Genomic DNA, 25,150 nt, shown 5'->3' with positions numbered 1-25,150 from the left:
CAGCCTACTCGAATTCTCACTCACGATTGAGGTTCTCACACACACACAAAAATCTCAAGGCAATCACTAGGCAGTAGTAATCACAAAGTACACACAATATTACGGGGTCACCCCCAACCTTTTCTTTTACTCAATAAGAACAAGGAAAACCGGCCAAGAACCATGCAAGGATCACCACACCATTCTCTTAGTGTCTCAAGCATGGCTCCAGCAATACAAACACCAAAATTGCAGTTAACAACCCTAACTGCCTTGGGTATGCTGGATGAACCAAACTAAGCCACCTGGCCTTGCAGTTGCCTCCCTCAACTGCTTATGACATGTTGTCTCATGCCACCATGTGCCACATCTTGGTACAGGACCTACAACATCCTTGGATGAATGCCACCAAAGCACCCAGCAGTTCTAACCGCACACAACTGCTGGAAACCGCTCATCCATGTCAGCCAAGACACACAGACACAACTGCTCCACAACCTGCCTGCATGCACGCCACGCAGCCATAACTTGTGCCCAAGCAACGCCAACATGTGCCAGGCGCTGCCCGTGCGCCTGCCACCCACGCCCGCGTGCGCGCCCAACATGTGCTGCACATCTGCGTCAGGCACTGCCCGTGCGCCTGGCGCTCGTCTCTGCGTGCGCACCCGACGTGCTCCGCGCACCTGCCCGAGGCTACACACCGCTGCACGATCACTGCACACGCGCATATGCATATCAGCCTTTGCTGTGTGCGTGGGCCACGCCACGCCTTGGCACCACTCCATGCCAACACTCGGCCAGCATGCTATTCACTAAGGCACGCTGGGCACCAACCCATGCCATGCCTTGCTGTGCACTAACACAGTACCATCACCGTGCCTTACTTGCCAAGGTTGTGCCCATCATAGGCACAACCACCCTTGCCTTGGCATGGTGCAAGGCCAACCATGCCTAGGCCAAGTCGAGGGGCTAAGGGCCTGACACTATACTTCCAAGTTCCAACTAACCAGGGCATAGAAAAAATAAAAAGGAGCACCGTTATTTGGGGGAAAAAAAAATGCCAGTTAAACCAACCATTTTTGGGTGCATTATCTTTAATATGTTAAATTGAATTTTAATAATAATAATAATTACATTACCTAAAGTTATTAAGAAAAAGACAAGAATTTTACAAAACAAAAATAAAAAAAGAAAGGATCAACATAAATTTCAGGTACCAAATGCACACCTAATGTCCTATAAGAATCTGAATTGTCAATAAAAGCTTGGAAATTTGTATCATAATGGTGACAAATGACAATGGCAAGGCCTACTATACATCACAAAGTATAATTCTATGGTTCAAGATTTTTTTTTTTTTAATGTTAAAAAACAAAAAGAAAAATATTAATAATGTTAGATGTATCAAATTGTTCATTAAATGATATGATAAAAGAAGAATTTTGGAGCAAAATGCATTTCATATAAAAGGAGATCCAACTTCATAACCCAAAGAAGGAGAGGGGGTGGAGAAGAAAGAAAAAGAAAGAAGGCATCTATTATTATTATTATTATTATTTTTAATTTGGTTAAAATAATGTCATTTGGTTAGATGCCTTTAAATGTTGCTTCATCTTTAATAAATGAACTATTCATTTTTATTTTTATTTTTGTGTGTGTGTGTGTGTGTGTTTTTATAATTTCAAATATTGTAATTCCAAACATTAAAGTGAGATAATGAATCCGCTCAATGCCAGAATACTAGATACAAACAAAGGAACCCCAAAAAATAAAGAAAATATAAAAAATAAAATTAATTTGGTGCTGCAAAAATTTCTAGTGAGACAAAATGACTTTATAACACCAAAAAAATAGTTAAAATGGCATCGATATCCCAGGCCTAACGCCGTGGCACGTATTGATTGGCTGCAAAAGAATCATGCAATACAAACGGTTGAAACTAGAAAAACCTTCCCTGCACTCATCAACTCACTTCATCACAGCTTGGATCTTAGCTTACCCTCCAACAAAAAAAAAAAAATGTTGGAGATAAACAGCTAGAGAGATCCACTCCTAATTTTCCCGGAAAATCTCAGATTTTGCCGGAAAATCGAAAAAAAAAAAACTTCAATTTTTTCTTATATCAATTTTCCATTTTTTTTTTTTCTTCTTTCCATGGCAAATGCCTGGAAAAGAGACAAGGGCACGAAACTGATATCGCCCTTAACACTTTTCATGCTCTTCTCAGCCACTATCATTCTCCTAATCTTCTTCCTCTTCTCCACATCCTCAAAACCCTACCCTAACCCTAACTCCACATTCGCTGTCACAACCCACTTCCCTTTCCGTACTATAATACAACCTTTCGATTGCTTGAAATGCCCTCAGTCCCACCCCGTAATCGCCAACCTCGTCGAAGGCCTGCGCTACCCATTTCTCTACTCGCTCGCCGATTTGGGGAACCTTCCGGATAAGCCCCACAAGAACATAGCGAGGATGCTGAAAGGCAAGCTCTTTCGGAAGCCGGACATCTCAGAGACGATTCAGGAGCTGCTCGAGCGGTTCAAAGCCGAAGGCAGAGATGGGTTTGTGGTAGATGTGGGTGCTAATGTGGGTATGGCGAGCTTCGCCGCCGCCGTGATGGGTTTTCGGGTTGTGGCTTTCGAACCCGTTTTTGAGAATCTGCAGCGGATTTGTGATGGGATTTACTTGAACCGGGTTGGCGATTTGGTCACTGTCTTCGAAGCAGCCACGTCGGATCGCCTTGGCAACATTACCTTCCACAAGGTAATTTCCTTATCCAATCTTCGTTCCTTTAGCTTTTTTTTTTTTTTTTTTTGGTGTTCTGAATTATTTTAGCTGTTTTGAAGTTATTATTTCCTTTATATGTTAACAATAAGATGATGGATGATATATTGGATTGGATCTCCTATATGAAGATTTAATTCGAAATAAATTTTCGTTTGGATTGATGTAATATAAAATTAATTATGTGCTATTTTTAGATGGTGGGTCTATTTGGTGCTTATAATGAATCATGGAATTTAGATATGTTATTAATTGAAGTCTTACCCAGCCGTAGAGCAAATTTCTAGCTGCTTAAGACTGAGGGGGTCTCTTTGATGGAAAGCTAGGATATGTCTGTGGTTATGGATTTAAGTTTGGTAGCCATTAAAAAAGCTCTGGGTTGCTCAGTAATCCAATATTTGCCCACGCACACTGATACTAAAACGTCAAAGATGGTTTTGATTCATTGCCATGGGTTTCCACTGAAGTATAAAACATGATTGGCATCTGTCAAGAGGGTCAATGCGCATAGTGATCAATAAAATTTCTTATGATGCAGCAGGAATTGAAAGCCAGTTCAATTAGCACATTCACATTCAAGTTAGTGTGGTTCTTTAGATTCAACCTCATGTTCATATCAAATTTTAATGTCCACTTTATTCTTATGTATGCAAAGCTCATGAATATTAAAATGCTTGCTATAATTGTTTCCTCTTGTGCGGCTACTGCCAATTATTTTTTCAGTTGGTTGGTCGGCTTGACAACAGTGCTGTATCAGCCACTGGTGCAAAACTAGCTTTCAAATCGAATGAAGAAATAGCGGTTCAAGTCAGGTCTGTTCCCCTCGACGAGTTAATCCCAGAAACAGAGCCTGTGCTGCTGCTGAAAATTGATGTTCAGGGTTGGGAATACCATGTTCTTAAAGGAGCATCCAAGTTACTGTCAAGAAAGGGAAGTGAAGCCCCATATATTATTTATGAGGAAGATGAGCGGTTATTACAAGCCAGCAATAGCAGCGCAAAAGAGATTCGAGATTTCTTGCATACTTTGGGATATAACCATTGCACCCAGCATGGTACAGATGCACACTGCACCAAAAAGGGTTGAAATATATCCTCTTTTTTGGTTTTTTGTTAAATTTCCACTAATCAGAAACATACCATGGCATACTTTCTCTAAACACTCATACAAATTATTCTTTGATTTTTATGTTTTATTCAATGAGAGCGGATTAGTCATACTGAGCTGGGTGCCATTGTAATGTTAGGGATTGCATTGTAGTGTTTTAAACCAATTTGTAAACCGTTGAGATCCTCAGCTGCATAGTGGTTTAGTTGTAGATCATTTTTAAACAAGCGGTATCTTCTAACTTCTATTCACGGTTATATACTGGTCGATGTGCGTACAGTTGAAATTTGTTCTGGTCTTTCTGGGTAAATATAAATCAATTGTCCTACAATGTCAAGCAGAATGCGGATCCAACTAGGAAATTCATAATTATAGCCTTGCTGTGATAAATATATATATATATATATATACATTAACTATCGAATATAATATTATTACTTTTATGAAGTTATAAAAATATAAACCCAAGCATATCCGATTGTAATAAACGAAAACCTTGAAGGTGTATAGTATATATATTATGAGACGTGGAGTTGAAACAACAATGTCAAAGCCTTCAGGATTACTTTGGTCCACTATTTTTTGAAGGGCCAGCTCTCTCCACCATTACATCATAGAGCTGCTTCCCATTCTGCTTATTGCGGCATAAATTAGTAAAAATGTTCTGGAATATCTAAACATAAAACTCATAATAGAAAGTAAATCCAACCCCAAAACTCACACGTCACCCCCCACAAAAAAAAAATAAAAAAATAAAAATAAAAATAAAAAAAGGACAAAACAAACAAAACAACGGGCTGGTCAAGAAAATGCCAGAGAGCTCATAAGCAAAATTAACCCCTGTAAACCTTTAGTAGCTAGCGAGATTCTGTAGTCAATCCCTTGAACTTTACATGAGAGGAAATGGATTTATACTTTGGTACTTACAAATATTACTGGAAAGAAGTGCACTTGCCCTTCAGGCTTAGTTTGTGTCTCTTTGAAATATACCAGGATAGGGAAATTTGGCCACCAAAGCTCCCAATTCACAAACGTCGAATATCTGTAGATCGATCAAAATGGTGAATTGACTTGCCTTCGGTTGAAGGCTAAAACAAATAGCTACTAGCATAGTTACTTACTTCCAACGGTTTTTTCCACCCACAAATACATTTTCACCCGAATCTTGAAGCTCCTCCCCTACTTTTACCTCCTAAAGCCACACATGTTGCAAATACAGGTTGTATACATATATATATATATATATATATATCGTGAAAAGGCAACCAGACTTGCAAAGAAAGTGCGCAAAATACAGTGGATGACATTATGAAGTTTAATGCACAAGGAAGTTATGCAGAAAAATGATTCCACAAAAAGTTTTACATTTTGTATATATGCAAAATATCACTGTATTTCAAAATACTAAAAAAAGGAAACAAGACATTCTGTAAAGGTTGAGGAACAAACCAGGGCCTCTTCATCAAAGACAAATCTCACTCTAGTAGTCTGGATGAATTTGAGAAAAAAGAGGTTAACAAACAATGAGGAAGCAATTAATGCACCAGTATACTACATGATAGAAGTAAAAACTGTTTGACCTACTAAGCATTAACATCTTCTGCAAGAATGACTTTCAAAATTTATCATCATCACCTTGCCAGAGGCAAGCCAGGAATCATAATTTTTTCTACAACGAACACAATCTCTTACAATATGGGAAATCCTGTTTGCTAAAACCTTTTTATAATTGATTTTTCATATTGTTACCTGAAACAATAAAAGTAATCCGAGGAGACCCACAGGTGCAGCTGGTAATAGATTATTTGAATAAGCTAACCCACCAGCTAGACCTGTTTCAATTAATACTTGATATCATAAAAGGTGTATATGATACAATAAAAACCTATTTACAGGAAAGGGTAGTTTAAAGGAAATTATCACTCTTGGCTTTCAAAAAGTCTGATTACTAGTTTTGAAGTTTATTTAAGGGGTTCGATGAAACAATGTTTATCTTGTGAAAAAATGAAGATAGATATAAGTGGTGCAATAAATCGGTGAATCCTGCTCAAAATTGCCTAATTTAGAAATGAAGAATCAAAAACTAAGCTGATTAAATGGAGGAAAATAGACAATCAAAGATTTAAATTTAGTATAAGTATGCATAATTGAGAGGGAACACTAATCCCCCACCTAGTAGGACAACCGGAATTCGGTAATCTGGGTCTGGAACCACAGTCTCCCTGCTCTTGACCTTCCTTCCCACCTGTCAAACATGGAAAGTAACATCAAGAATGAAACAGATAGAATATACTAATATCTAGAAATCGAGCAAAGAGTTTTCAAGTTATTTAGCATAACCAATTAGAGCAGTTTTCAGAATTCAATTTGTTGTGACAATTTGTCTACAATTGATGATATGATATTAATATTTTAACTCAGTAATGCAAAACTATCGTTATTGCAAAATATGCTAAATATATATGTATTTATATATATGATGCACCAAAATCAAAGACAACAAATATAACTTTAGTAGGGTGAAGCATTAAACCACTGAGGCCACCACAGGATAGCTGCCATGGCTTCCACTAAAATTTCTTCTTAGAATACATTGAGAATGCATCAGTTTGCCAGAGAACGAGCTTCTGAAATTCCTTGCAAGTCCACTCACTTCCCTATCTGTTGGAAATAATCTTGTAATAAGTTCTTAATAAATACTTCACAAGCTGTTAAGTAAAAAATGCAGCCTAAAATTCAGTACCCAACGGTCTTTTCACTAGACTACGATAATTACACATAAAAAATCATAATCTAAGTAAGTTAACAAAAATGAAGCCAATAGATGTTAATTACATTAACAGAGAGAGACAACCCAAATTTACAAACGGAGAGATACTATTATCTTCGGTAATACCTCAAAAGACATTTGAGACTGTAAAAGGCACACATGCCCATGAATTTATACATGGAAGCAAAACCAAAGTGAAGGTACCAAACTTACTTTGCGAAGAGAGAAAACAAGGAGCTGACAGGAGAGTGCTCGCCATTTTTTCAGTTTGTTTTTCTTTTTCTTCTTTAATGAAAATTACACTATGCAACTTTTTTTGGAAGTTGCAAGAGGAAATAATTTCCTTCTTAAAAAAAAAAAAAAAAAAAATCCTTTTTGAGACAAAAGATTGAATTTACATCAATACCCTTGCTCTGTTGGAGAAGTGGTATCCAACTATTAAGGGTATTTAGGTAACAATGTGGAGATCGATTGATGGTCTTCGGGGACCAAGTGCCGGAAAACACCTTATCCTATTCTACTTGTACTGGTTACCACCAACGCTTGGAAAACACAAACACTCTCTCTCCACTCTAAGCTGAGCTCTTCACCAAAATTTCTAAATTTGACAACTTTTTCACTTTTTAAGAGAAAAAAGAACTAAAATTTTGCATTTTCTTTTTAATGGCAAGTTCTCTCTCTTTGGTATCTGTCTGTTCCTATAAGCCCTCAAACAAACCAGGTAATGTCTCTCTGTCTCTGATGATTCCTATGATTGTATTTTAATTTGGATTTATTTTCATTGAAAATATTGATTGAATTCACAGGTGTTTTTATTGGAAATTCGGTTCCTGGGAAGGTTCTTAGGACAAATGAAGTGATTCCACCCTCAAAACCTTCAAAATTTCAGTCTTTAGAGGTTAAGGTGAGTGATTTTAGCCGAACCCCGTTTGCTCAATTTGTTGACAGATAATATCTGTTTCCAATTCGTAAGTTGTACCCAACAAGACCCATTACTTGGACCATCTTATGGCAGGATTGAGCGCCTCTGTTAACTTGTTTCGCCAATGCATTGTAGGAGACTAAAATACTGTTATCGTAGTGGGTTATGAAAATTATTAATTTTCTTTCTGAAACTGGGAAATTAAGCCGTGGATATATGTGGTTTGGTGTGGCTGAGGATACCAAGTAATAATAAAGTAACAACCTTTTGGGCATTGAATTTTATTAGGACAGATGATGGTGCAAGGAAAGAAGAACGAAAAATGGATTTATCTGCGAAATATTGTCAATTTGTGGGACAATTTGATTTGGTTGATTGAATGAAAGTTGCAATAGTAAAGAGTGATCTGGTTCTTGTAAAACTTGCTACAAGGTTAAGGTAAAAGAGAAGTGATCATTTGATGAACTTGAGGACGTGAAATAAAAAGTGCTGGTTCATAACACAAATGCAGAATAATCATATAAAGAAGAAGATTCGTGGTGTTTGCTTTTTAACCATAGTTTTTTCTTGAAATACACTTTGGTTTTGTTTTACAGGCTGCAAATAGTAATCAAGCCACCAAACCGAATAGCATTGTTTGTGCTGAGTGCGACGGAAATGGTTAGTGGATTGCTGGTCGTAACGGCTAGTTTTTAGTCTGCTTTTTATGTGTCCATTGTGTTGTCTTGCTCTGATGGATGGCTTAAATGTTTTTGACATCTAGTCATCATGTGTCATGCAAATAAGATGGTATGCTATATAACATTTTTGCTGAATATTGAATTGAATGCAACATCAACACATTCATGAATTGATATTTCCCCTGTTTACTTTTCTCTACCTAAAAGTGATCTGGCCTCCAAAGCTCCTAGATAGAGTTCTAATTAAGGCATTCCTTATAATGGGAAGGCACAGAATATATTTGAGAATAGCCTCTCAGCCTTAGGTAAGAAACAAGTTAGTTGGGTTTGGGTCCTTCCTACTAAGATTCTTATATTATTAGTACTAAGTTGTTTCATGTAACTACAAATTAGAAATGTCTTGATGTTGAGATCCTATTAGTAGGCAGATCAATTATTTGAATCATAAACCTTCTGTTTAAGCCTTTTGGTCATACAAATTTTTTATTAAAGTTTCTTATTTGATTCATCAATGATCTGTTGGAATGTTTTATGCGTGTATAACCAGTCTTTGCTACTTTCATTTTATCCCCAAAATATATATATATATATATATATAAGGTCTTTATTAGTATCAGCAGAATATTGTAAAGCATCATATTTAAGTGCATGAAAGGAAAGTATTTTTCTTTGTTAGATTCCTAGCTTAAAATTTCAGCTTGCAGAGAAAGGTTCGTAACTTTTTGTTCAACTATCAGGTGCTAAATTGTGTTCCCAATGCGAAGGCAGTGGAGTTAATTCTGTAGACCACTTTAATGGACAATTTAAAGCTGGTGGATTATGTTGGCTTTGCAGGTATATCCTTATTGAACTGTTTTTTTCCCCTTCTCTATACATCTTTCTGTTGGACTGAACAAATATTTTGAATGAATTTAATTCTATCATCATCATTTTTATACTTGTTCAGACATAGGTCTCGGAAGTACCATGCTTCATCAATCCAATTTAAATATAGTAATGCAACATTTTATAATTTTTCAGACATAGGTCTCAAATTTCTTTAGACTCCTGTCTGTTTTGGGACAAATAGTCACATAATAACAAGTGCCTTTCTTGCATTGTATACATGTGTTATCCTGTCCGAGCTTATGATCTGATGTTGGATTCTTATTGCTAGTTTCACTTTAGAGCTTATGGTTGTTTCCGCTGCTCATATAATGTATATATCGTTGCAGGGGTAAAAGGGAGATTTTGTGTGGTAGCTGTAATGGAGCTGGGTTTATCGGTGGGTTCATGAGCTCATTCGATGATTGAAAGCTAGCATGAAATGGGATCTTGCAGAATTTCCAAACGTTTACAACTATAATTAGAAGACTGTGACATCTAAAAAGAGAGTTGTAAATGGAATCATTTTATTTACATAGTGATGCGTTGTAATCTTCAAATATCAAAGCCAGGACATCCAAGTGCCATTATGATTTTTGCTAATTATGTTACTGAAAGAGTGAATTAGCTTCGGTATATTTATTTATGTTCTTTGTTATTTGCAAAAGGTTCTAATGCTTTGGGTAAAATATGCAAAAAGTTCAAAATTCATCCGGTGTATTTTTGGGTTAATGTGAGAAAATGAATAAATAAAAAACTGTATAACGCGCCAGGTAGGGGTCGAACCTACGACTTTCTGCTTAGGAAACAGACGCTCTATCCACTGAGCTACAGGCGCTTTGGACGTTCGATTCGTCTTTATTATTTATAGAAGTGTACCATGTTAGACAAAAATATAATTCATTCTTCATCAAGAAAATGTAAACTTGTTTAGCAGGGCGAAAATTATTCCATTTTTCAGTAATATCGAGTATGATAATTCAAAAGTATAAAGCTAAAATACAGAGCAATGAGTAGGAAAATATTGGAAAAAAAATAATAATAATAAAATACAATACGAGAGCAAGAGTGAATAGAGCTGAATGGTATAGAAAAACAATAAATATTTCAAATATTTCATTCTTTCACTTATTTGTATGAAAATGTAAATTATCATAAATAAATAAAAAATAAAAAAAATAAAAATAAAAAAAAGAAAATCGATTGCCTATATTCACAAAAATATTTTTCATCAAAAAAATGTTCACAAAAATATTAATATTATTAATAAACAAGGGACCTTTTTCCAGCCCCCCCAACATCCTCACTGTATCCTAAGCAAAGCAAACAAAAATACTAGTGAACTAAACCTACTCTTTTTCCAGCCTAAGTCCACAAATAATGTTGATCCCCGACCTTGTGGATGCTGCTCATATATCAGAATCCCGCCAGAATTTGATGATATGTAGACTCTCTTCTTCTGTAGATCTTTGGAGGACAATTCTAGAAGCATAGCCCTTCTCTCTCATTGTACGGCATATCTGTATGGGATTGTTTGCTGCAAGAGTCACCATGTATAACCAACCTTTTTCAGATAAAAGATTGTCAGCAATGGGCAATATCCTATCTATAACGACACGACCGTTCTCTCCTCCAGCCCAAGCAGAGACGATTCCTTCACAACCCACTTCATCTTCAGGGGTTGGGACATAAGGTGGGTTCACAACCATTACATCCACTGATCCCGCCAGACGCTGCTCCAGTCCCAAAGCTATGTCTGTGGATATTAACTCAGCATGAACACCATGTGCTTCCAGTGTCTCCTGGGTCACCCTCACTGCATGTGGGTTGATATCAGTGGCAATAAAGTGAGCCCCAACAGACTCCTTTCCAAGAATTAGAGCTAAAGAAGTGATGACATACCCACTGCCACAACCCACTTCCATGCATAATGTTGGTTGATGCTGTACAAGGTTGGTTCGATCTGCTAAAAGTGCATCAACAAGTGCAAATGAATCATCACATGGTTCATAAACCTCAGGATGAGAACTCACAAGGCGGATTTGGGCAGTTCTGAAGTTCATCTTGTAAAACACCTGTCCATAACCACAATAAAGATTCAATTAGACTAATGTGGCTGAGGGAGGTCAGGCTGAACAATGTCGAAGAAGCTTTTCCATATCTAATCAGATAAAGCTGAAAGTTTTGTGTTTGACAAAAGAACCACTTTCAGAAAGTTGTAAGGCAGATAAGTTGGAGTTCTCTTATCTAATATGGCACCATATGTTTATCATTGTTCGAAGTTATTAGTTTTGTACTGCCACTGGTTCTAAGATGCTGCAATGAATTGCAGGAAGCAAAACCCATATAGCAGCCTTTACACGAAACAAAATAAGCGGCAAAAAGGACAAATAAAGTGCAATGCACATTAGCACTACAAACAATCAGCAAGATAAAAACATACCCTAGCCAAGACAATTTCAGGCTGTCATAGATTAGAATCCACACAGGTTCAACAGTTTCAACCTGTCATGAAAGCTCCTGTCATGAATTACATCCAAAGCAGTTTGTCAACTGTTGTGCAATATTGCCCAAGGACGAACTGTCGTGTGTTAAATGATCTGTGAGTGGTTTAAAAGAATCCATAACAAATAACTGCCGTCGATTTACATGATAAGCCGAATATACATACAACGCCAAAAAAATAAAAATAAAAATACAAATACAAGACAAGCCAATACCACACTGCCCAAAAAAATCCAAACATAACCTAAACAAAACCCAAATCGCCCGAAGAAAATTATAAGCAACATTATGCCGAACAAAACTCAAAAACAAAATGCCCAAAAAAAACCATAAAAAAAAAAAAAAAAAAATTCCAAGTCCACATACAGTCATTACACACACAGAGAGAGAGAGAGAGAGAGCGATGATAACCTAAGCTAATATGGATTTGGCGGTGCGCGAAGAGCCTTGACGAGCTTTGACGAAAGGAGGAATGTGTCTTACGTGAAGAGCTGCGGGATTCAATGGTGAAAAGCTACTGGCAGAAGAACAAATAGTAGCCGGAGGAGGTGCTGCTATCGAATACCAGCCTGGCCAGTTACACCGGCAACCAAGACAGGGAATGGGTTGTGCACGGATAGTGAATGGGTGGGTGGTGCGTTGTGCTGCCGTTTGATAAATAAATAAATAAAACAAAGTGTACCACAATTTGGTAAAATCAAAAAAGAATCTGGAAAGAGTGAACACCAACTGATGATTAATAGTAATCAGCAAAGAGTGACTGCTAACGAAAATACACATGGTAGTGAAGCTAACATTATAACCCCAAAAGATCTTTCACTAAAGAAATGCACAAAGATTAGGAGTACGGGGAAATTCTACACCTATAGCTTAAATCCATATCCAACATCCACATCCCTATTGGGTTTTACGGCCAACAATCAAAAATGGAAAGCATTCACCAGCAAAACAAAAATTTTGACAAATGGAGATCATCGGTCATAATCGAAAATCAATAATATTTTCATTGTGTCCACAAATAAAATTAAAATAAAATTTTACCTTATGTTGACTAATACCTTATGTTTGACTATGACTGGTAAGTCGAGGAATTCAGGTTTGACTCGGAGAACATTAAAATTTCAATATTTTCTTTACTATCAAGCCCTACTGGCTGCCAAAATAATAATAATAATAACAAAATAAAATTAACAACGAAAAACAATCCCGAAATAATAATAATAAAATGAAAATAAAAAAATAAAGACAAAATAACAAAAGTAAAATTCATTGAATACCAAGAGGAAGTGTCCATGAAAACAATGCTCTTGGAGCACCTTACTCCAGGCGTAGGGAATTCGAAATCATCGCCATCCTCCTCCTCTGATGACTTAACCAACCCGCCGGTGAATAAAGGTGGAATTTTCCGGTACCAGGATCTCTCGCTAGTGATCGCGAAGGAGAGATTGAGAGTGAGAAGGAAATCAAGCAAGAAGGAGATCGATGGGTAGGGAAAGGGAGAGACAGAGAGCTGAGAGGGAAAATTTTGGGTACCCCTTCAAATCTGGGGTTTTTGGGGCTGACATTTCCTATTTTATTAATTTGTTTTCTTTTAACTTTTTTAATTTTTATTATTTTATTAAATGAAAGTCTATAATATTTATATACCAACAGGCTTTATTTTTTAAAATTTTTATTAATCTGCTTTTATTTTATTTAAAACAAAATTAACACATACTTAAAATTGTAGAAATCAATAAAAATAGAAAAAAAATTATATGAATAAATAGATAATTTTGCCCCTTAAATTTTTAAACATAGAAATAAATTATTTTAAAATATAATAGAATAATTTAAAATTATTAGAAACAAAATTAAAATTTTAAAATTTAGTATAATATAATAAATTATTTGGAATATATAGCAAAATTTTTAATTTAATAAATCATAATAAAAATTATAATTTAAAAAATATAAAAAAAATAATCAAAAAATATATATTATATATTAGTAGTAGTAATAATAATAATAATAATAACCATGCAATACACGAAAGCAAAAATCATATATCAGCCTCTTATACAAAACAAAATAAGTGCCAAAAAGACATATTCAGTGCATTCACACTAGCACTGCAAACAATCAGGTGTTTATTACTTGTCATACTGTGGAGATAAGACTACCAGATGAATGATATCTGCAAAGATAAGCTACTATCCAAAGGATGATACATCAAATCATGCTTATATATTTTCTTCATGATTCATACAATTTCTTCTACATCATGCTACATATATTTTCTTCACTATTCATACAATTATATACATCATTATTATTTGTTTTACCATAATACCAATCTCACCAAAGAATTTTCTTTTTATCTAAATGGTATCAAAACCTGATAAACAAACCCAAATGAACTGCAACTTGACTCGAACATTGAAAAAAACAAAACAAAAAAACAAATAAAAAAGAAAAAAATCCGCTACTGACACATACAATCCAACAATTTTACACCGCAGGTTTGAAACAAAAACAAGACATAATGTCTATTGATTTTTATAAATACTCTGATCAAGATTGGTTTTTCGATATAGAAAGCCTCTAATGGTAATGGTGATCGATTATAGAAAGCAGCACTAAGTTTTTAAAGTGTTTTGCATGAGCGAATGCTTTGTTTTTTTTTTTTTTTTTTTCTGCATTATATGACAATTAAATAACACTATCACATATTGCTTGTAGAAGAAACCATTGCTTTTATGTTTTTAATCTTATTTTTTCTATCTGTAAATGTATAATAATATCAAAATACATATGCATTTAAATTTAATCTATTTTAAAACAAAATGTATTTAATTATACAAATCGCCGTGGTAACTAATTTATTTTACTTATTGTAATTAACAAAAAAAAAAAAAAAACAACCATTTTATCTGAATTTAATGTATCAAACAACCATTTTATTCTGAATTTAATGTATCTTATTAAAATTGTTTTTAAATAATAATAAAATGTGGTGGAAACCTGGGTTGGAGGGAAAATGGATTTCGATTAGGTTGCTAGTTGCTACATGTTTTACCAAACTAAAACATAATTACTTCTAAATTGGCAATAATAAATTAAAAGAGTCATGTCCTTCCAGTAATTATAAAAACTACATAAAATAATACATAAATATTAGAACATGTGAAGTAAATACCATTCCGAATAGCACCGCTGCCAAGCTTTTTTCCAAACCTTCCCTCCACTCATAACAACAGTATTGATTTAATTTATAATTCTATATAAAAAGGCAAATAGATTAATTGAAACAAAACTGCTCTTCACCGATAAAATCGAAAAAACTTAGTTTTGGATAGTTATAAGCTCTTCAATTGGAGTCACCCAAAATCTATTTTGCTTTGTTTCTCTTAACAGTAAAAAATCTAGGTGTCACAGCAGACAATGCTTTTTTTATAATTACAAGGCCTGTTTCTGTTTCTGCATCGACACCCATAATGAAATGTGTCTCTTTGACAAATTAAAAAACAAACCGATCAGAAGGGACTGTTGGACAATGGCAGAGCCAAAGGGTAACAATTATTCATATATTGCAGGCTCTGCTATATTAATAATATGCACAAGAATCGACTTCTTCGAGTCCAAAGACAATTAGAAGTTTTTGAAAACATTAGGCTTGCACCATTACAACACAATTTAACAATTACAGTGGCAAATTTACATTGCATGCATCATGACAATATCAAACGGAGAATATCTCCTGAATGTTTGAATGATTTCTCTGTCTCTTCCAAACAATGGTTTTTCTCCTCCCTCGTCCAGCTCTGTGAAACCATGCATACAAAGTACTTTAGCTGGATAACTAAAGCAACAGAATTCTTCAGCAGATGTATATACCAAATAAAAAAAAGAGCAACAGAGGAAAATTCTGTCCCAAATCACAACTTATGGCCCAGGATCACCAAAAGGATTTGATTAAATAAACAGAAGTTTTCAACAAAATTTTGCAAGAGTGATGAAGAATTACCTCAGCAACTTTATTCAGCTTATCTCTTACATTCTGCAACAGTTGGGAAAGATCTCCATCCCATTTATAAAATTCCAGCTCCTTCTTGTTTAGAATTTTTTCAGCCACCTGAAGTATGGGGAAAGCAATGAATTAGATCATCTTGGTTGCATCATAAAGAATAACGGAATCATGTGGGTTTGGGTCCCTAGTCAGGAAGGAGCAGTGGATGGAACAAAAAAAAAAAAAAAAAAAAAAAAAAAATTTGTGTTAAGCATGCTAATGAGGTTAACCAGAAATAGTATTTTCAAAGTTACTTAATATCATCTCAAGGACCTTTTTGACCAATTTCCAACTTCATATGGAGCTTTTGAGATTCATGAGGACTACCTCTAGTTACATAGCCCATGGGGGCCAATGGACCATATATCAAAGAAAAACAAGACACATCATCATGTACAGCATACAGAATATATTTGGCCTGAACATAAAATTGGCTACCGCCACATATTATGACAAAAATTACTATGTTACACTCACATGAAAATTAAAGGTTTGATTCCCCAAAAACCAAGATTACACACTTAGCAGGATTGCCCAACTGACACAATTATTTAGAATAATGCATATATAACAGCAGAAACACAATTTAAGCATTAGTTGTATACCTTTTTCCCTATCATTCTACCACCAGCCGTATGAGCAAAGTATATGTTGTAGAAATGGCAAATAAATGCTTGAGGATCCTTCTCTGATATTTCCTTAAGATACTCCGCATAGGTAATCCCAGGCCCAGATGGTTCTGGTATGACATGGCCTTGCTCCTTAAACCACTCCAAATCTTTTGCCAATTTCCCAGACCTTTCCAATCCTGTATTTCTGAACTCAACATCTAAAATCACAACAGCATAACTCAATAAGATTACTGGTCACATCTTAAATACACATATCGACTTTCATAGTGTGAAGAAATTGCAGAAAAACAGTTCTTGTTACTTGAAACATATGCAGCCTGTTTGCCCTATGGCTGGAGTTTTCTGTTTGAGTTATATATTCATGTCAAAAGGAAAGGGGTTGGATAGTCTTAATAATAACAAGTGGCTAACAAAGGGTTGATTACACATTAAAGCAAGTGTGGTTATTTGGACATGTTCCATTTTGAACTAAACAGAGATGAAACACAAATAACTCAGAAGTGCAATCCACAATATAAGTTTGACAGGGACAAAACCATCCAACATGAACTGCAAAGCTCTTCATGATTGAAATTTAAATACACAACAGCCTACAAAGTACAAACAAATTGCTTTAGACTATACACAATTCACATTAAAACATTGATTTGACGAATTGAATCAAAGGGCGTGGCATACATCAGCTCATAGACCTTTTCAACAAGTTTCTTGGGCAATATCAATACTGAAAAACATATCGAATGCAAGAAGACAAAAGTATGTTCTGCCCCAACCACTATAAACGGCAGAACTTGACTCATATAAAGAAGCGTAAAACGTAACCAAAATAGCCCAGACCTACAAATAAATCCAGAAATCGACGGCTGAAAAAAGAAACCCATTTGGACATTAAAATTCAAAAAACCAACAAAAAGGTAAACAGCACACGATCCAAAAAGCAAATAGAGAAATTACTGACAAGAAGGAAAAGCCGCTTTTTCAATGATCCCCTCCAGCGTATCATACACCAGTTTGCTATCCACAAGGAACCTCAGATACCCATCAACGGTTGGTTCCCATTTAGCCACTGGTCTCTCCTCGGGCTCTTTGACTTCTTTTTCCCCTTCTTTAGCCTGGTCTTTTGTATGCAATCTCATAGCCACGAACCTCATCTCCTCCACGAACCCTTTTGCCTCACCCGGATAACGTTTCTTCGGCTTCTCGGCAGTGGTAGCCGAAACAACAACAACACGCGCAGCAGACTTCATGGGCAATCCAGGAAAACCACGACGACGGGTTCGGAAACGAACAGAGCCCCTCTTGGTCAAGAATTCAGAACCCAAATTGGGTCCCGGAAGAGACTGAGGTGGGGGTGTTTGGAAGTGGGTATTGTTGAGAAGGGACTGAGATTGAGAAATTGGGGCAAGAGAAGCCATTTTAAAAGCTTTTTTTAATTAAAATAATGAAAAAAAAATAAAAAGACCAAAGGGAAAAAGATAAAGAGTCAAGTGTTGGATGGAGATTGAGTGTACGGAATCGCTGGAGTAAAAGCAAACAAGTCAGTGTTCAAAGAGGAAAAACAGAGAGAGAGAGTGGAGCTTTGGCTTGAATTGGCGGTTCACGTATTCTTGAAGACGAAGCGATGGGACAGAGAAAGAGAAAAAACCAACCAAAGGATATATAAAAAAATAACATTATTACGGAACCGAGCAATGGGAGGTGGGTGTGAGTATGGGTGTGCGTGTGCCTCTGTCTGTCTAGTGCCTATCGTTTCGGGTTGCCCAATCAGCGACGTCGTTTTTTCATGAAATTGTTGGATCATATTTGGATTTGAGCTTAGCTAAGCTGGTAAAAATTATTTCTTATTTTATTTCTACATAAATATATATATATATGGTTTGCCAATCATCGACGTCATTTTTTTTTTTGTAATTGTTGGATTTTTATTTGGATTTCAGCTTAGCTGAGCTGGCTATACATATAAAAATATTTATATATATATGCGGTTTGGGTTAATGTGCTGTGGAGGAGTGTGAAGCTTTACCTTTCATAGAAACTACAAAAATAGATAATACTATTTTTATCCCAATAGCCAAAATGAAAGTACTTATCTCTTTACTCCTCACCAAAAGAAAAAGTAATTATGCAATAAAATAAATCAGAGATTTAATTCCATGTAAATATGTGATGTTACTTGTATTGGAGAATGAAAATTATAAAAACAATTATATAGTTAAAGATTATCGGTCACAACGCAAAGTCGCTTTGGCCGAGTGGTTAAGGCGTGTGCCTGCTAAGTACATGGGGTTTCCCCGCAAGAGTTCGAATCTCTCAGGCGACGATTTATATTTTTAAATTTGGTTCTTTATTACATTAATTTATTCACCACATTTCTGCTCCGCTTTTCTGTGATATATATAGTACAAGGGATTTAGTTAGTTAAACTTCGAACATATTTTTCTAATCTCACCCTGTGAACCAGTTTTCACCTCAATGCTACTCATTTTGATCATGGCTTTTCTAAACTCGAAATCAAATCTAAGCCCAAATACTCCCCTTATGTTTCCAGCATATTTTTCCACAATGCTATGAGTTGCAGCATCACCCCACAGTCTCTGGTCCGACTCAAGAACTGCATTCCCATCCCTCACATTCTTGAAGAAACTCACATCGAATTTGCTCTGGCTATCTTTATCCAGAGCAACCCTTTTTGATCCATCTCCATTTTGAGGGCAAAGAGCTTGAAGTTGTGGTAAGAATGATGGGTTTATGGTTGGATCGGAGTTTCCAGTTGCTGTGAAATTGAATAGACGGTATCTGAAAAATATGCAGTCCGTTTGGCCAATTGAATGTGCTCCTGCTCCCCCACAAAAGTTAATCATAAGTCTACAAAAAATATCAAATATTTGATAGATTTGAAGAAAGAAAGTGTATATATATATATAATGTAATATACCAACAAGCGTTACAAGATCACGGTCGTCGAGACCTTTAGCAGCAAATTTTTGCCTCTGCACAGCGACTGAATCAAGAGGAGACGGTAAATTTGAGGCTTGGGATGACAAAGAAGCCCTGCCATCTCTTCTCCCAGTGGGAACTGACCAACTTGGTCCATCACTCTGCAAAATTTCATGAATTACACATCCATCAGAAAACCATGCATATATAAAACCATAACCCAAGTACTATATTCATGGACATGTATATATGTTTATGAATGTCTATGTGCTGTAAGAAGGAGTGGAGGACGTGACCCACTGACCAGGTCCACAGCATCACGAGCTGCTAAAGCTAGAATATCAGCACATGAAACAACACCAGGGCACAAGGCCTCTAGCTGTGTTTTTGCATCATCTATTACTTCAAACCCTCTTAATCCCAAGTTGGGCAAAGCATTCCTCTCGGCAGAAGAGCCGGAAATCAGAATAGAACCGTCACAGCCCTGCATTCAAAGAAACAAACGCATTTCATATGGATCAAACACCTTACAGATCTTTCCTTTTGCTCCATAATTACAAAAAGAATATGGTGGAAACCTGAACAAAGCAGTCATGGAAATGAAGCCTGAGCAAGCCTGCTGCGATGGTAGGATCTTTATCAAAGTGGGATTGAACGGTGGACCTGATTATGGCCTCAGCTTTTGGGCATGAAGAAGAATAAAACCCAGTTTCTAGTTGGCCTTTTGCAGGAAAAACCACCATCAAACAGACAAGAAAAAACAACCAGCTTGTAATTGCTTCCATTTGTACTGTGAAACAAAATACAAAGACCCAGTTGAGCCTTAATGCAGTTGGCTACTCCACTACTTCTCTCTATTTATAAATTGATTTGCTTGAAATGAAACCACTTTGCTTTGGTTGTCTGTTCCACTGAATTTTGGGCCTTATTAATCCTTTTCAGTAGTGGAGGGACCATAAAAGAAAATGGTGGAGTTTTTTAAGAAAAAAAAAAAAAAAATTGCTGTTTGTCAATGGCAGAGTTAGAGGTGTGAATATTAATGTATATAGAATGAAAGATCTTGGCACTTGGGGGATGCATAACTGGTATTCTTTTAGCTTTATTCCTTAACGCGTTTCCCTCTCTTTTTGATGTCGTTTTTCATATCCTTTTCCTTCTTTTTCCTTTTAATTTTTTCAAAATTTCAAATTGTTCACATTAGCTTTAAAATCTGCTTTATTTCTACATGCACCTTTCGGCATATCGGAGGCAACTAGTCTGCTACTGAAAATGGGCTTTAGTTTTGAACCTATAAAAATGGATTGGTTTTGGTATTTGAGCCCAATTTCATAGCCCAAATATGGCACCAACGCCACAGTGTCTAGTTGGTGGATTGTAACCCAATAAGCCGAATGAAAGAAGCCACAAACCTGATATGTCACAAAGAGTCATTTTATTTGCCAAAGAGAGATTGTTTGCGGTGTGATCAGATTTTTTAGTACGCTCGCATGTCATGTTTACCACTCACCCATGTTTGTTGCAACCCCCACTTTTTTTCACCTGTTTTTTTTTTTTTTTTTGGGAAGCTCCTCTTGTCTATTTTGGAGGGGAAAAAAATCAAGGAAACAGTAATATAATATTCAATTTTTCACATTATTAATTTCTTGTTGAACAAGGTTTTAATTTGAGATTTCGTTAGTGCAGAAATTCTTTTCATTTGAGAAGAAAGTGCACTCGTCCAAAGTTGTCAATTTGGTCTTAAAGTGCAGTGAAAGAATCAATTACTCGGACTAGTGCGGTGAAAAAAATGAACTTTTAGATCCCCTTTGAAGTAGTATTATGGAGATCAGCAAGCAATTGCAGGTGAACGAAATAAGGCTAACATATAAGAGCAACATATTGTCAGATCATTGACAGCCAATACAGAAAAAAGAAGATGGAGAATGAACCTTCTCTAATTAGCTAAAAACTCATGTACGTTGATTTTCTGATTTGCCTCTCGCACTGTAATCAAGGTAAAAAGGCAATAGGTAAAGAAAACAATATTGAAAAGTCGGGTTTGAGACAGAACATTGCAGACATGTGACAGTCACTTGCGCTGAGGGTTGAAGTGGAAAAGGGGAAGGGGGAAATTCTTCTCTTCCTAGCTGCAAATAGATCCATTTTTTAGTCTTAAATCTGAATTTAACTAAAAGAACAAGCCATGGACAACAATAGAAGTGGAAAAGGGGAAGGGGAAAATCCTTCTCTTCCTAGCTGTAAATGGATCCATTTTCTAGTCTCAACTCTCAAATTAGCTAAAAGAACAAGCCTCATAATGGAAACAATACAATATTTCAGGAAAACAGTATGATTTCTATTATGCCAAAGATTTTATTATACAATAGTTGTAATTCTTTCTACTAAATTCATTCCGACTAATTTTGCATTTTTACATCTGTGCATGTTAGTATCTAAGGCATGCATAGTAGATGCATGACACATATATAAAGGTAAAAGAGAAAAAATAAACAAAATAAAAAGGACAAAACTTGTCCCATATACTCCTTGGCTCAAAAACAAAACTACTTTGCTACTTGTTCCAGAACAGGGACTTTTTTCCATGCATCCTCCAGCCCACTTATTTGCAGAGGCGGCAACGAGAAAACACTGACAGTTGAGCTTTTACTCCGAATTTCCTTGAGAACCCGTAATGCAGAAATAGTACTCTTCATATATAGACTCTCCATATGCTCAATCTCTGCAAGTTCAGAAGATGTAGGATAAGACCCTTCATCCGCTGCAGTTGCCCTGGTAGAAGGTGGCTGTTCATTCATGGGGAAGAGCTGGTCCAGCATCGTCTCGCACTCCTTCACGAGCTTGTAGAGCAAGTCAGTTGTGAAGAAAGGCTGTTGCAAGACCTTCCTGATGAAGGGCAAGCGAATGAGAGCACCGGTTCTCTTGTCATACTTCTTCAGTATTTTTACTAGCCCTGTTCAAAGCAAATGGAGGTGATAAAAACATTTAAATTTAAGCTTTTATCCAAGAAAAATTTCATGCAGCACAAAATCCCAGAATAATTGACTGCACATGTCATGAATTAATCATAACATCTTGTAAACTTTGTTTGAATTGTTTCTTCCAGTCTATATTTGTGTGAACACCAAGAACCATTTGTAACCTTCAAATTAATAAACCGAGGACGTTTTCTCTATCAAAGAAATGATTCCATTCAAGAATTATTACTACAAAACAATTTCATAAGAATTGTGGAACAGATTGCTCTGTTAATGTTTATATTGTTACTACAGAGAAATTTCATACTATTATACATATGCCCTACACTTGACAACATAAATTGTTAAATAGTATAATCTCTTAATAGTCCCAAGTTTTTTGACGATGTGATGGAATGGGACTTTGTCATTTGGATCACTGCATGCACAGGACTTAGTCAGGTAAAAGAGTGAGAGTATACTAATTCTAACTATGCATCTAACAATTCTAACATTTTATTCTGTCTCGCGTATGACACAAGAAATCTGCAACCTTGATAAAGACAACCATAGTGCAAAAAAATCTGCCTTCCTTAAAAAGGAAAGTGGAAATCCTTGCCGACAATGGGTTTTTATTCTGTTCCAATTGCATTGTTTTTTCCCCTTTTTTTATGTGAATAAAATAGTGTGTGATGGGTTTGTGCCAAATGGTAATTAAAGAGGTAGCCTTTGACAAATTAGGAAAAAAACAACAATAATAATAATAAAGGGGAAAGAAATTTAAAAAAAAGAAAAAAAAAAGTAATTGAAAATATTTATTATTTACCAGTATAGTTGAGGGCGCTGTAATTCTCCAAAAGAACCATCTCTCCATGGAAGTCCACAATTTCCTTTCGTATCTTAATCATCTCTTCATCATAATCCTTCGCCTTTGCAACCCTATCTTGCAATTCCTGCGTTTCGGAGTAGCAAATCACACAATTATTAACGCCACGTTTCCAATTCTATATTATACTATGTTTCCTATTTATTTCAATTCAACTTTACATAGCATCCATTACATATACAAAACTCCTATTTCTTAATTTTTAAACCAAAAAAAAAAAAAAGAAGCTGTTCAGAGCCTTCAAAAAAAACCTCCATCTTATAGATGTAAATGTTTTACGACCACATAATAATAATAATAATAATAATAATAATAGTAAGATAAAAAAGAGTGCAATGCAACATTCCACTAGAGCTGGGCACTAAGTGGGTTGAGAAGAAAAAAGCAACGGCTGCGCGCCAAAAGATTAACGGTCTAACTGTCCGTGTCAGTAGACGAGGATAAGGATTCCAAATGCACGGTGCGCACTACACCCATAGCCAGAGGCACAGGCGGCGCATATAAGAATAAATGGCGCAGGTTTTATACACTAGATTTTGTCAATTCCATCCTTTTTTTCTTTTTTTTTTAACTCGTGAGATTTGGCAGCAAATGTTTGAATTAATTAAAAAAACGACGTCGTTAAGGTGCCACTCTCGCGTTGTAAACAAGCAAACTGAATCACTAAAAATGATTTATAATTTTTTTAATAAATGTAAATAATAATTATACATTATAATAATAATAATAATAATATTTCTGTGTTTTATAGCTGATAAGAACGTATTAAAGGAGAAAGAAAGTTCCGCAATTTAAGATTCGTATAAGTGCTTAAAATACGAGGGTTTGGTGATTAAAAATTCTCTCAGGAACCAAACAGATCATAACCAATCGGCGAGAAAAATGCAAAATGTAAAATTCATACACATGAAAAAATTGAATAAAATAATAATAATAATAATAAGGCTAACCTTCAATCTGATAATGTATTCTTCCTCCTTTTCAACGAAGAAGGAGTTGAATTTCTCGAGCTCGTCCTCCAACAACCGAATGAAATCGATCTCCTCTTCGGACATACCTTCTTTATCACCTGTTTCCGAAGCATCGCCGGAGGCGTCAACCACCCTCGGACGCTTCGTTGGCCTATCGCCGCCGTCGCTGCCGCCGCCGCCACTCTTAGGTTCAATAAGCTTCAGCCTCTTCTTCAGCTCCTTGTAGGACAAAAACTTGTCCCGCCATTCCGGCAGGGTCTCCTCGATCTGATTGCTCAGGCTCTTCCCGAACTTCATCTTCTTCTCAAAAAGACAAAAAAGGAAAAAAAGAAAAAAAGAAACAACCTCTTTTTGGTGTCAAAAACAAAATTCGAATAAAAAAAAGGAAAGATTAAAACTTTCCGGGAAAGAGAAGGAAAGTGAGAGAAAATGCAAGAAAGTAAGGTAAGGGTGGTGGAAGAGGAGGAGGAGGAGGAGAGGAGAGGAGGGGATGGGGGGAATATAAGCGTAAGGAGAGAATATTCGAGGGTAATTGTTGGAATATCCTTTTTGTTTTCTAAGAGTATATTTCGGGTTTTATTCCTTTCAAATTTTCACATCGAGAAAATATATAAACTGTTTATTTTTATTTTTATTTTTTTTATTTTGGAGGATGCTTTAGTAAGGACACGTGGGCAGTTTCACTTTTGGAGTGGCTCGAGGGGTGTGTTGGAGCCGGGTTTTGCTTAAGAAAAGCTCAGAGAGCCACTGCACTGACTAGGATTTGGGGGAATTTTTTTTTTTTTTTTTTTTTCTTGACTTCAATTTGGTAGATTATTATTATTATTATTATTTTTATAGGTGTCGAAGAGTTAAGTGGGAGTTCTAGAAAAAATAATAATAATAAGGAGAAGCAGAAGATAAACAAAATTTGTGATAGCGATGTTCGATCACTACTCTCTCTCGCTTTTGCGTGAGTTTCACTCTCTTTGTTTAAATTTAGATTATATTATTTTTCTTAATTTGTTATTCTTGGCGTGTGGCACCATGGAATAAGATTTTAGGAATTCTATTTCTTTTTACCCAAAAAAAAAAAAAAAAAACTTTGTATATTAGGTTTTATTTTTTT

General features: G+C 35.8%; 7 protein-coding genes and 2 non-coding genes across 29 annotated transcripts; 3 read left to right on the top strand and 6 right to left on the bottom strand.

The window, feature by feature from the left end:
• The first annotated feature begins 1,951 nt into the window (after positions 1–1,951).
• Positions 1,952–4,161, top strand: LOC107434822 (uncharacterized). Its single transcript, XM_048477580.2, has 2 exons — positions 1,952–2,745; positions 3,490–4,161. The coding sequence occupies exons 1-2, from the start codon at positions 2,134–2,136 to the stop codon at positions 3,850–3,852; spliced, it is 975 nt and encodes a 324-aa protein (XP_048333537.1). The 5' UTR covers positions 1,952–2,133; the 3' UTR covers positions 3,853–4,161.
• Positions 4,162–4,285: 124 nt separating this feature from the next.
• On the bottom strand, positions 4,286–7,013 carry LOC107434817 (uncharacterized). Its single transcript, XM_048477594.2, has 8 exons — positions 6,857–7,013; positions 6,407–6,534; positions 6,046–6,118; positions 5,623–5,705; positions 5,323–5,361; positions 4,995–5,065; positions 4,801–4,915; positions 4,286–4,504 (listed from the first exon to the last, which is right to left on the bottom strand). The coding sequence occupies exons 1-8, from the start codon at positions 6,900–6,902 to the stop codon at positions 4,436–4,438; spliced, it is 624 nt and encodes a 207-aa protein (XP_048333551.2). The 5' UTR covers positions 6,903–7,013; the 3' UTR covers positions 4,286–4,435.
• Positions 7,014–7,131: 118 nt separating this feature from the next.
• Positions 7,132–9,767, top strand: LOC107434826 (protein BUNDLE SHEATH DEFECTIVE 2, chloroplastic). Its single transcript, XM_016046318.4, has 5 exons — positions 7,132–7,364; positions 7,450–7,547; positions 8,162–8,225; positions 8,983–9,079; positions 9,460–9,767. Exons 1-5 carry the CDS (start codon positions 7,307–7,309, stop codon positions 9,536–9,538), a joined length of 396 nt encoding a protein of 131 aa, XP_015901804.2. The 5' UTR covers positions 7,132–7,306; the 3' UTR covers positions 9,539–9,767.
• A 107-nt stretch (positions 9,768–9,874) lies between these two features.
• Positions 9,875–9,947, bottom strand: TRNAR-UCU (transfer RNA arginine (anticodon UCU)). The gene has a single exon. It is a non-coding gene; the product is annotated as a tRNA-Arg (tRNA).
• Positions 9,948–10,298: 351 nt separating this feature from the next.
• On the bottom strand, positions 10,299–13,220 carry LOC107434823 (uncharacterized). Of its 20 annotated transcripts, none has more exons than XM_060813825.1 (5): positions 12,892–13,218; positions 12,656–12,767; positions 12,026–12,258; positions 11,553–11,629; positions 10,299–11,184 (listed from the first exon to the last, which is right to left on the bottom strand). In XM_060813825.1, exon 5 carries the CDS (start codon positions 11,170–11,172, stop codon positions 10,519–10,521), a length of 654 nt encoding a protein of 217 aa, XP_060669808.1. In that variant the 5' UTR covers positions 11,173–11,184; positions 11,553–11,629; positions 12,026–12,258; positions 12,656–12,767; positions 12,892–13,218; the 3' UTR covers positions 10,299–10,518. The 20 variants fall into 20 exon arrangements, with proteins under 20 accessions (XP_060669808.1, XP_060669806.1, XP_048323294.1 ...); XM_060813823.1 differs by having other exon boundaries at positions 12,673–12,767; XM_048467337.2 differs by having other exon boundaries at positions 12,656–12,763.
• A 1,944-nt stretch (positions 13,221–15,164) lies between these two features.
• On the bottom strand, positions 15,165–17,923 carry LOC107434821 (heme oxygenase 1, chloroplastic). Its single transcript, XM_016046303.4, has 4 exons — positions 17,253–17,923; positions 16,268–16,491; positions 15,621–15,728; positions 15,165–15,417 (listed from the first exon to the last, which is right to left on the bottom strand). The coding sequence occupies exons 1-4, from the start codon at positions 17,707–17,709 to the stop codon at positions 15,325–15,327; spliced, it is 882 nt and encodes a 293-aa protein (XP_015901789.2). The 5' UTR covers positions 17,710–17,923; the 3' UTR covers positions 15,165–15,324.
• Positions 17,924–18,438: 515 nt separating this feature from the next.
• On the bottom strand, positions 18,439–20,226 carry LOC107434835 (peroxidase 25). 2 transcript variants are annotated; one of them, XM_025067661.3, is made up of 4 exons: positions 19,810–20,226; positions 19,536–19,715; positions 19,263–19,392; positions 18,439–19,130 (listed from the first exon to the last, which is right to left on the bottom strand). In XM_025067661.3, exons 1-4 carry the CDS (start codon positions 20,014–20,016, stop codon positions 18,709–18,711), a joined length of 939 nt encoding a protein of 312 aa, XP_024923429.1. In that variant the 5' UTR covers positions 20,017–20,226; the 3' UTR covers positions 18,439–18,708. The 2 variants fall into 2 exon arrangements, with proteins under 2 accessions (XP_024923429.1, XP_015901815.1); XM_016046329.4 differs by having other exon boundaries at positions 19,230–19,392; positions 19,810–20,218.
• Positions 18,533–18,614, top strand: TRNAS-GCU (transfer RNA serine (anticodon GCU)). Its single transcript has one exon. It is a non-coding gene; the product is annotated as a tRNA-Ser (tRNA).
• A 1,318-nt stretch (positions 20,227–21,544) lies between the features above and the next one.
• Positions 21,545–24,600, bottom strand: LOC107434836 (SPX domain-containing protein 1). Its single transcript, XM_016046330.4, has 3 exons — positions 24,022–24,600; positions 23,012–23,138; positions 21,545–22,181 (listed from the first exon to the last, which is right to left on the bottom strand). The coding sequence occupies exons 1-3, from the start codon at positions 24,337–24,339 to the stop codon at positions 21,775–21,777; spliced, it is 852 nt and encodes a 283-aa protein (XP_015901816.3). The 5' UTR covers positions 24,340–24,600; the 3' UTR covers positions 21,545–21,774.
• Between the last annotated feature and the right edge of the window lie 550 nt (positions 24,601–25,150).

Source organism: Ziziphus jujuba, chromosome 1 (genome assembly GCF_031755915.1).
Source record: "Ziziphus jujuba cultivar Dongzao chromosome 1, ASM3175591v1".
NCBI lineage: Eukaryota > Viridiplantae > Streptophyta > Magnoliopsida > Rosales > Rhamnaceae > Ziziphus > Ziziphus jujuba.
The sequence above is the reverse complement of the archived record's forward strand: the minus strand, read 5'-3'. Positions and strand labels throughout refer to the sequence as shown.

Bases quoted from the DNA above. Each gene is read 5' to 3' on its own strand.
- LOC107434822 (XM_048477580.2), top strand. From the start codon at position 2,134: ATGGCAAATGCCTGGAAAAGAGACAAGGGCACGAAACTGATATCGCCC. The intron at 2,746-3,489 runs GTAATTTCCTTA...TTATTTTTTCAG, and splicing joins GCAACATTACCTTCCACAAG to TTGGTTGGTCGGCTTGACAA.
- LOC107434817 (XM_048477594.2), bottom strand. From the start codon at position 6,902: ATGGCGAGCACTCTCCTGTCAGCTCCTTGTTTTCTCTCTTCGCAAA. The intron at 5,706-6,045 runs GTGGGGGATTAG...TAATTGAAACAG, and splicing joins AATTCCGGTTGTCCTACTAG to GTCTAGCTGGTGGGTTAGCT. The intron at 4,916-4,994 runs GTAAGTAACTAT...ATCGATCTACAG, and splicing joins GGTGGAAAAAACCGTTGGAA to ATATTCGACGTTTGTGAATT.
- LOC107434826 (XM_016046318.4), top strand. From the start codon at position 7,307: ATGGCAAGTTCTCTCTCTTTGGTATCTGTCTGTTCCTATAAGCCCTCA. The intron at 7,548-8,161 runs GTGAGTGATTTT...TTTGTTTTACAG, and splicing joins TTCAGTCTTTAGAGGTTAAG to GCTGCAAATAGTAATCAAGC. The intron at 8,226-8,982 runs GTTAGTGGATTG...TTCAACTATCAG, and splicing joins TGCTGAGTGCGACGGAAATG to GTGCTAAATTGTGTTCCCAA.
- LOC107434823 (XM_016046316.4), bottom strand. From the start codon at position 11,172: ATGAACTTCAGAACTGCCCAAATCCGCCTTGTGAGTTCTCATCCTGAG.
- LOC107434821 (XM_016046303.4), bottom strand. From the start codon at position 17,709: ATGGCTTCTCTTGCCCCAATTTCTCAATCTCAGTCCCTTCTCAACAAT. The intron at 15,729-16,267 runs GTATACAACTAA...CCCATACTTCAG, and splicing joins GTAGAATGATAGGGAAAAAG to GTGGCTGAAAAAATTCTAAA. The intron at 15,418-15,620 runs GTAATTCTTCAT...ATGGTTTCACAG, and splicing joins AGCTGAATAAAGTTGCTGAG to AGCTGGACGAGGGAGGAGAA.
- LOC107434835 (XM_016046329.4), bottom strand. From the start codon at position 20,016: ATGGAAGCAATTACAAGCTGGTTGTTTTTTCTTGTCTGTTTGATGGTG. The intron at 19,716-19,809 runs GTTTCCACCATA...CTTTGAATGCAG, and splicing joins TCCATGACTGCTTTGTTCAG to GGCTGTGACGGTTCTATTCT. The intron at 19,393-19,535 runs GTCAGTGGGTCA...GAAATTTTGCAG, and splicing joins CTCGTGATGCTGTGGACCTG to AGTGATGGACCAAGTTGGTC.
- LOC107434836 (XM_016046330.4), bottom strand. From the start codon at position 24,339: ATGAAGTTCGGGAAGAGCCTGAGCAATCAGATCGAGGAGACCCTGCCG. The intron at 23,139-24,021 runs GTTAGCCTTATT...TCCGAAACGCAG, and splicing joins AATACATTATCAGATTGAAG to GAATTGCAAGATAGGGTTGC. The intron at 22,182-23,011 runs GTAAATAATAAA...TGCTTTGAACAG, and splicing joins CAGCGCCCTCAACTATACTG to GGCTAGTAAAAATACTGAAG.